The 10,380-nt window shown below is 34.7% G+C and overlaps 1 protein-coding gene across 5 annotated transcripts; it reads left to right on the top strand.

The window, feature by feature from the left end:
- The first annotated feature begins 4,308 nt into the window (after positions 1 to 4,308).
- On the top strand, positions 4,309 to 9,708 carry LOC112053580 (uncharacterized). Of its 5 annotated transcripts, XR_008251275.1 has the most exons (4): positions 4,600 to 4,985; positions 5,481 to 5,596; positions 6,071 to 8,016; positions 9,638 to 9,708. XR_008251275.1 is itself a non-coding variant. In XM_024093040.2 (2 exons), the coding sequence occupies exons 1-2, from the start codon at positions 8,595 to 8,597 to the stop codon at positions 9,685 to 9,687; spliced, it is 501 nt and encodes a 166-aa protein (XP_023948808.2). In that variant the 5' UTR covers positions 8,049 to 8,594; the 3' UTR covers positions 9,688 to 9,708. The 5 variants fall into 5 exon arrangements, 1 of the variants encoding a protein (XP_023948808.2); XR_008251274.1 differs by lacking the exon at positions 5,481 to 5,596 and having other exon boundaries at positions 4,602 to 4,985; XR_008251276.1 differs by lacking the exon at positions 5,481 to 5,596 and having other exon boundaries at positions 4,606 to 4,985; positions 7,752 to 8,016.
- Positions 9,709 to 10,380: the final 672 nt, after the last annotated feature.

Below are 10,380 nucleotides of genomic sequence, written 5' to 3' on the forward strand. Positions count from 1 at the left end.
CTGGAAGTCCGAACCGATGGACGTTGGGATCCCAAGGGGCTGGAATGGCGACCCCGCATCGGAAAGCGCGGTGTTGGTTGACTCCCCACTAGGTGGACCGAGGACATCAAGCGGGTTGCAAGGAGCCACTGGATGCTCGCGGCTCGAAACCGTTTTGTTTGGTAGTTCACGCAAAAGGACTATGTCCAACAGTACAATTGTAAAAATAATTATTTTAACAACAAATTTCAATTTATATCGTTTCGTTTCATTTTATTTCACACTCATTCAAAAATAATCGGAGCTAGAAAGTGAACCATAATTCGTACTAAGGAATAATGTTTCACATTCGCCAAATACTATCGATTTAGGTGTGGTTTTTGATAATGTGATAAGACGCGAACATCTAATCACTATTTACATTAGATTATACGTTACAAATTTTCCTTTATATAAGTTGCATCTACAGTTATGTGCCTCGCATAGTTCAGTTTACATCTATCATTTATTTTATATTTTGTTTTTTACGTTTTTCACCGATCTCTATCACATCAGACAGTAAGTGATTTCTCTCTTGCTTGTATTATAAAGTGTCAGTCATCATAATAATTATTATCGACCTTTTTAACGGTCTAATAGTCTAATTCACTAACTTAGAGGTATGTTTTTTTTTATTCTTTACAAGTTAGCCCTTGACTACAATCTCACCTAAGATGTAAGCGGGCTAACTTGTTAGTAGGATGAAAATCCACACTCCTTTCGGTTTCTATACGGCAGCGTACCGGAACGCTAAATCGCTTGGCGGTACGTCTTTGCCGGTAGGGTGGTAACTTACTTGATATAAACGGAATTGAGATTCTATGGAACAAAATACGTCATCCGGTGTCAACTGGTGGATATCATAGTAGGTAGAAAACATTTCTCAGATGTTTATTTTAATAGGTTGATAATAAAGATCAAAATAGTGAATAGGCCAGCCGGCCAGGCCTTCCTAATTACTGGAACGGGTGTAATAATATGTTGTTTAGACCCACCACGTTGACTATTGCAGGTTGGCGGGCTTGAGCCGATAATGTTTGATTCTTTAACGTTATGATAAATACCAGGATTGACGGCTTCACGTGCTCTTCCAGGCAAGGATGTAATAGCATCAATTTCCAACTTTAGTATGAAAAAAGCCCGATCCAGAACTTTGTGAACGATTTATATCGCACAATCACAAACTATATTCTATTAGGGTTGTATATTTTATTTACTTATCTACATCTTGAAAACAATAACAGAGCCTACCTATATAAAATGTAGCAATACATATAAATAAAATTGAAGTGTCTGTCTGCACAAATTCTGGAAGATAGAGGAGGTTATGGAACAACTTAAAGGCTACTTTTTATCCCGAAAAAAAATTAGTGTTCCCGCGGGATTTGTGAAAATTGATTTTTTCGTGGATGAAGTCGAGCGTTCGCTAGTTAACAATAAATGTCGCTTGTCTATTGGTGTTGTATTGAGAATCACTAAAATTACAAAATGCGAATAAAGTTTATTTTTTAGTGAGTTTGTAATATCCCCTTCGATACGATATTATCTGGTAATGATCTTATCTACCTTTTTCTATATAGGATAGGCAGTAAAGATACTTCAATTACAAGAAAAAATATCTGTTTTCTAGTAAAGTGTAGTATTAACGTAGTAGGAACATACAACTATTTACTATTAGGTATATGTTACGTTCCTACAAAATCACCGCAAAAAGCGATCCGAATTCAGTCACTCCTCTGATCCACACATGCACAATTCTGTGTTACATTATAATATTTATATTACAAGAATACAATTGTTTTTACACTTCCTGAACACATAACTCGATATTGTTGACAATATTTAGTTAGATATTATTTGTTTAAAAAACTTCTTTGTTATTTGTTTAAAAAAATCCCTGCACAGGATACTTGCTGGTATACACAATCTACATCAAGGTTTTCAAAAATGAGTCACGTTCACAAAGAAACGTTTCATTGTTTCTACAAAAACTTATTCGGAATTTTTTGTTCTAACCTAAAGCTATATAAAGTTGTGATATCACCGCGGTTACTCATTACAATACATTTTAAATTGTCATTGTCGTACTTCGCGAAACGTGTTTCGTTGAATTTTGAGAATTAAGGAAAATGCAAAAACTAACATGTCTCTTCTTGTTTGTGTTAGCCGTAATGGCAGAAGTAGAAGAAAGACCCGATTACAAAATTGATGACGCACCGGCTCTGTTCGAAAAGTTCATCAAAGATTACGATAGAAATTATAAGGATGAAGAAGAAAAGGAACTTCGATACCAAGCATTTCTGGAAACGCTAAAGGGTGTGATTGAAAGGAATGAAAAGGAAACCAACCCTGAAATTGTTTACTCTATCAATGAATTCGCAGATTTAACTGCAGAGGAGAAGAATGCTATGCTGGACGAGCAAATCGACTAAGAGACTCGTAGGTACGTAATAAAATTATTATGACTTGACTATGATCGCTTGAGGATGTTTCAATTAGCAGGTGCCTGCAACCACGACGCCTGGAACACCTGGACACTAGAGCACCTGTAATTTCACTTGTAACTGTAGAATATATAGTTATTTTTAAATTATTAATAAATTATTGAAATGAATGAAGCAGACAAAATGTATCTATCTATATATACTTATGATATATCTGTAGAGGTCAATTCTGTACATGAAATATATTTCCAAGATCTACTACTACCTATCTATCAGGGGTGATTATTGATCAACACTGATGCCAAAAATGCAATCAATAAAATTTTTGTCTGTCTGTCTGTATGTTCGTTATAGAAACAAAAACTCTCTACTCGACGGATTTTAACGAAACTTGGAACAATTATTCTTCATACTCCTGGGCAGGTTTATACTTTGCATTACGCTACGATCAATAGGAGCAGTACAGTGAAGGGAAATGTTTGGAAAACGGGAGAAGTTACTCCATTTACTTTCATTTTTACAGCGATACTACTACTACTACTACTACTACTACTAGTACTACTACTACTTAAGGGCAGGATTAAAAAGGTCTAAGGTCGGACGAAGTCGCGGGCCTTCGCTAGTCTATACTTATAATCTAAAACTGGTACCTAATAAATTCACTCCTTATCATGTTCAATACTGAGAGTTGTTTACATTTGAATTCAACATCTACATACGACTGTACTGAAATTATTAAGAGATAAAGTTTCTGGTGTTACATATAAGCGGTAAAATCTAGATCTACTGAAATTATTTTGGATATTCTCTTACTACTAGTCAGCCACGTTGTTTTGTGAGTGTCACAGGCTATATTTTATCCCCGTATTCTCACTGGAACGTGAAAGACGCGGGTGAAATCGCGGAGTGTCGACTAGTAATTTATAAATAGAATGTGTGAAAGATACGTTACGCACTAAGATAAACCGCTTTGAAGAAAATGCTTGTATTATTAACACTACAAGGTCATAATAAGTGTACCTTAGCTACACTTTTAAAATTACTAGGATGTAAAGAAGAAACTTAGTTATAATTTAATTTAAATGAATACTGCATTATAATAAAAGGGGACTTCCTCTTTATTATCGCAATATTTTATATGTAGATTACAATCATGCTCATTATGTCATGCATGAAGAGCATTTTGTATCTTACAAAACCGTGAATTCGTGGTTCGTTATAAATTATCGTTATATTCTACTTACAAAATGTTTTTATTCTTTTCAGGAGCACTCGAACTGGCCTGTTTACTTCATTTTTCGATATTTATTAATTAATTAAGATAAAATAATTATTAAAATAGTTGTTTAAGTCAAATAAATGTTTTTTTTTTATCAATTTGTCTCTTAATTTCTATCTATCAATAATTTTTAAGTGATATTTTTTATATAAAACTTTAGGTGTAGGTTAAGTTTCAACTATTACTATATGTTTTACACAATCACCTAGCAAACTAATTATTGCAAGCTGCCAAACAAAAATTGCTTAGCTTTCAAGGATTTGTATACAGAAATTAACAAAACAAATGCTATATTTTAGCATAGCATTCAAATTCGTTAGCATTGCAGATGAAAAAATATACTAACGGATGCTCGCGACTTTGAAAATATGAAATATACTTTTTCACGAATCCCGCGGGAAACATGGATTTTCCAGGACAAAAAAGTAGCCTTGATGTTGCTCAAAAACCTCCGCTGTCCTCCCAAGATCAAGATTGTCCTAGACAATCTTGACAGACAGACAGACATAAGGTTTAATACATTCGATTGTATAGTAATGTTTAAATAACCTTTAGGCACTTACTAACAGCCAGTTTCTTCATGTAAAGCTAAAGCAACAGTAAAATTAGTAAGTAGTTAAGAAGACTTTATTTTTCAGTGAATAAGACCGTCACTTTTGATTTATAACGTTACTTTGACTGTTACTTGCGATGAAGAAACTGGCCGTAAAACAGTTATTTATGATCATCAGACAAACATTACGATTATTTATACATATTGATGATATCATATAATATATAATATGCTCGGTCAATACAGTATAATTAAGTATTTATTTTTATCACATTGTTGTCTACTTGACCGAGTATATAAGGAAAAACAACATTTAACTCAATCATTGTGCAACAATCAACATACCATTAAACTCGTATTTGTGTTAGTAACAATACAAGGAAGTCATGCAAAAACTGACGTTATTAATTTTATTTGTGGTGGCTATAATGGCTCAAGCCGAAGACAATAAACCCCAATACGATTTGACAGATGGACCAGCTCTGTTTGCAAAGTTTATCAAGGATTTCAACAAGGTATACAAGGATGAAGCCGACAAAGAGGTCCACTACCAAGAGTTTCTCAAATCATTAGAGGTCATAAACAAAGCGAATGCTGCAAACTCCGGTGCAACGTTCGATATCAATGCACTTGCTGATTATACTCCTGAGCAGAGGAAGAATTTGCACGGAGTCAGGCGAAATAATTAAAGGTTAATATTTTATTGTAATCAAACATACATAGCCGTGATAGCCCAGTGGATATGACCTCTGCCTCCGATACCGGAGGGTGTGGGTTCGAATGCGGTCCGAGGCATGCACCTCCAACTTTTCAGTTGTGTGCATTTTAAGAAATTAAATATCACGTGTCTCAAATGGTGAAGGAAAAACATCGTGAGGAAACCTGCATACTAGAGACTTTACTCAATTCTCTGCGTATGTGAAGTCTGCCAATCCGCATTGGGCCAGCGTGGTAGACTATTGGCCTAACCCCTCTCATTCTTAGAGGAGACTCGGGCTGATAATGATTAATCAAACCTATTTCAATTTGGCTTAGTTAACAAACACTTTTATTAATGTCTTTGTCTGTTTGTTGTTTTACTCTAGTTAGAAATGAATATTCTACAGAGAAAAGTTCGAATCAAACTTACTTTACATTTTCTAAATAACCATTATTTAATAATCTGCATTATCAATCATTTTTAAAGGCCCACTACAGAGGACAGCAGGTTAATTTACTAACATTGTGTTGACTTATACGAAATTGAGAGTTTATGTAACAAATGACATTCGGTAACTGGCAACACTTCGTGCATATCATACAGTAAGTAAATGGATATTTCTCAGTCGATTTGTTGTTTAGTTTTATAGGATGTTAATAAATAGCAAATTAGTGAATAGGCCAGCAGGTCTGCCTACTTACGATATAAATATGAGTCAACAACATAACTACAACAAGTATCAGTCTCAGTAGAGGTACAACATCTAAACAGCTTCTAGTCGATTTACTACTAGCTTTTATTTACATATTTGGTGTACAACCTATGGTAAGAGAAAATGTAAATACATGTAGTATTTACATTTTCTCTTACCAAAGGTTGTCTGGGAGAGATCGCTTTAGCGATAAGGCCGCCGGTGCATGCTATTGGTAGTTATTAATTTTTTTATTTGTTTTTAACTATATTTTGTGCAATAATGAGTTTCAGATAAATATTATTTTAAATTATATCTAAATGTGTAAGCATTAATAAAATCATTACTTGATAATAATTATTAACAGTTTTTCTTTTTGTTTCAGGTAAAATAGCGTTAAGGAAATATCCAGCGATATAGTATTTTTAAGTATAATAAATTATTAAAACCATTCTACTTACTTTTTATTATCATCATCATCACCATCATCATCAACATCGTCATCATCATCATCATCATCATCATCATCATCATCATCATCACCATCATCATCAACATCATCATCATCATCATCATCATCATCATCATCATCATCATCATCAACATCATCATCATCATCATCATCATCATCATCATCATCATCATCATCATCATCATCATCATCATCATCATCATCATCATCATCATCAACATCGTCATCATCATCATCATCATCATCATCATCATCATCATCATCACCATCATCATCAACATCATCATCATCATCATCATCATCATCATCATCATCATCATCAACATCGTCATCATCATCATCATCATCATCATCATCATCATCATCACCATCATCATCAACATCATCATCATCATCATCATCATCATCATCATCATCATCATCATCATCATCATCATCATCATCATCATCATCATCATCATCATCATCATCATCATCATCATCATGATGATCATTAGCAACCCAATGACTCACTGTTGACCACGAGTCTTCTCTCAGAATAAGTGGTGGAACGAGCTATGCTAGGAGTATCTTTGTGTGATCGAATCAGAAATGAGGAGATCCGCAGAAGAACTAAAGTTACCGACATACCTCAACGTATCGTGAAGCTGAAGTGGCAATTTTCGAAGAGCCGATGGCCGTTAGGGTCCCAAGGTGCTGGAATGGCGGCCTCGCACCAGAAAGAGCAGTGTTGGTCGACCCCCCACCAGGTGGACTGACGACATCAAGCGAGACGCAGGTATTCGCTGGACAGGCATTCGCAGGCGGCTCAGTATCGTAATGTAAAAGTCCCCACAAAAGGCCTATGTCCTGCAGTGGACGTCCATCGACTGACATGATGATGATGATGATGAAATAAACATCAAATCAATTGACAAAATGTCTTCTACTTTCTGTATGATACACACCAGTAAGCACCGGATGACATTTGTTACATAGAATCTCAATTTTGTATATGTCAACTAAACATACGTCAAAGATAGTGAATTAGCCGGCTGGCCCTAGTATAATCTTGTTGTTCATAAGTTTGTCAAGACAGTTTTTGTGAAGAAGTTATCGAGTCCTTCCAAGTTAACTCGCTAGTATATTAGACTACATAACAGGTGAATTGGCAAGCTTGCACACTTAAGCTTACGATGTGAAATAAAATAAAAATAAAAACAATATTAACATCATGTGATATCATAGTCAAACGTGAATTTGTTGTAAAAATAAACTTAATTATAAGGGGGTACAAACTTTAATATTAAATGGTATTAAAGTTTGTACCGCCTTCGGTTTGATATTAATAATAAATATAACAGTAATACAAAATAAATCATCAAAATTACCTAATTACTTAAAGTTTTGACGGAACCCTCTGTTCCAAGTTTTTTATTTATTATTTTTAATTGTAGGTATGTAACGAACTCACTTTATAAATATCTCAGTATATAAAAGAAAAACAACGCTTAAATCGAGCATTGTATTTTAGTCTTCGTCAAGATCACATTGTTTATTATAGTAATACCTAAAAACATGCAAAAGCTAACGTGTCTAATTTTGTTTGTGTTAGCTGTAATGGCTCAGGCGAATGAAGAAAAACCCCAATACGATCTGGCAAATGGTCCAGCTCTGTTTGAGAAGTTTATCAAAGACTACAACAAGGAATACAAGGACGAAGCCGACAAAGAAGTTCACTACAAGGAGTTTCTTAATTCTCTGAAGGTCATAAATGATTCCAATGCGGCAGACACTAACGCAACTTTCGATATTAATGAATTCGCCGACTACACTCCTGAGCAGAGGAAGAATTTGTTCGGAGAGAGCATCGACTAAAGGTTGACTTTTGATAATTTTAATTCATAACCATAACCATTACCATGATTTTTAATCTATTTTGATATTGCATTGCAGCGTGTAAGCCTTCTTTATAGTCGCATAATGTAGTTTACGAGCAAAGCCCGCGTGCTCACGAACAACAACCAGCTCTGAATTCAGGAGTTTAACACAAATGTTCTTAGCTAGATTTTTGACCCACAAGTGGCTGTTTCACTTGTTGCTCAAAAATCTCCGCTATATTTCAATGTAAGTCCCATTAAAATCGGCCCAACCGTTACAAAGATGTTTTCAGATATACAGATAGAGAAACAAAATAGTTAAAAAGTTCATTTCTGTGCTTAACTAAAACACAGTAATTTTGAACTCACAGACTTATGCTTATGATTATTTATATATGTTTTGATGACACTTATCAGCAATAACATTCTCTTATAGCATTATTATTAAGTAGATAATTTTATCATATTGTTGTTACATGATCGAGTATATATGGAAAAATAACATTTAACTCAATCATTGTACTACAATCTAGGTATCATTGTACTTGTATTTGTGTTAGTAACTGTACAAAGAAGTCATGCAAAAACTGACGTTGTTAATTTTATTTGTGGTGGCTATAATGACTCAAGCCGAAGACAAGAAACCCCAATACGATTTGACAGATGGACCAGCTCTCTTTGCAAAGTTTATCAAAGATTTCAACAAGGTATACGAGGATGAAGCCGACAAAGAGGTCCACTACCAAGAGTTTCTCAAATCATTAGAGGTCCTAAACAAAGTAAATGCTGCAATCTCCGGTGTAGTGCTCGAAATCAATGCATTTGCTGATTATACTCCTGAGCAGAGGAAGAATTTGGAGGGATTAACCTTTAACCAGAGACGCGTAGTCTCACAGGCACAGCGTGCTCTGCACATTCCTGGAATTGACAAGTTCCCCCTACTTGTCAATACCTTGCGTCTCAGTAGCTTCTGTTTTACTACTAAAACGACCGCAGAAGAAGATAAAAGTGGCAAGGGTTGCTTAACACGTAAGTAATAGTCATTCAAACATCGGGCGAGAATCTCAGGCTACACGTCCCTAATTGTCATACAAAACAATGTGTATGCAGCGATAGTTCTGAAGAAGAAGGAAGAAGAAGATGACCAACGTCGTAGAAATAGTCCAGGAAAGCGAAGGGCCTACAGTATTTGTCCACCGAAGTTACGTAGAATTAACGTATACACGTTTGTTGGATTGAAATGTTCTAGCATAAATTGCTAGTACATTTTTTTTACAATTCCTGCAAAGTTCAGTTAGAGTTAAATTTTTTTTTTGTTTTCAGTAATCCTTATTATGTTTTTTTGGTTTTGAACCATGTTTCACGGAATGTTGAAATCAAATAATAATTTTGTAATCAAACATACCCAAACTCAAATGTGTTTATTTCAATTTGCCTTAGTGTATAAGCACTTTTATTAATGTCTTTCTCTGTTTGTTGTTCTACTCTACCATTCATTACACACAAACAATCAAATCTTTCCTCTTTATAATATTAGTATATATTATATCTAAATATGTAAGCATCATTAATAAAATAATTACTTAGTAATAATTATTAACGCTTTTTCTTTTTGTTTCAGGTAAATTAGCGTTAAAGAAATATCCAGCGAGAATGTATTTTAAAATATAATAAATTTTTAAAGCAATTCTACTTTCTTTCTATTATTATAATCAACATTACCATTAATAACCCATATGGCTCACTGTTGAACACGAGTCTTCTCTCAGAATAAGAGGAGTTAGGTTATACGATGTACTAAAATCTACCACGCTGAAAGTATAGAATTAGAAAGTAAAAGCATTATGATCATCATCATCATTATCAATCCATATTTGGCTCACTGCTGTGCTCGAGCCTCTTCTCAGAATAAGAGGGGTTAGGCCAATAATCAACCACGCTGGCCCAATGCGGATTGGCAGACTACACACACGCAGAGAACTAAGAAAATTCTCTGGTGTGCAGGTTTCCACACGATGTTTATCCTTCACCGTTTATGACACGTGATATTTAATTTCTTCAAATGCACACAACTGAAAAGTTGGAGGTGTACGCCCCGGACTGGATTCGAACCCACACCCTCCGGAATTGGTAACAAATAGGAAAAGACTGTCAATAGAATTTAATCAACTGCTACAGTACAAGGTGTATAATTAATAATATTACTTGACTAGGCCTGAGAGGTGAAACTACGTACAAATCCTGCCCCTTGAACAATTGTCGTACCCAATTTTTTTTATTCTTTACAAGTTAGCCCTTGACTACAATCTCAATCGAATATTGAAGCAGGCTAACTTGTTAAGATTTGGGTGAAAATCCACCTCT

Source organism: Bicyclus anynana, chromosome 11 (genome assembly GCF_947172395.1).
Source record: "Bicyclus anynana chromosome 11, ilBicAnyn1.1, whole genome shotgun sequence".
In the NCBI taxonomy this organism is placed as follows: Eukaryota; Metazoa; Arthropoda; class Insecta; order Lepidoptera; family Nymphalidae; genus Bicyclus; species Bicyclus anynana.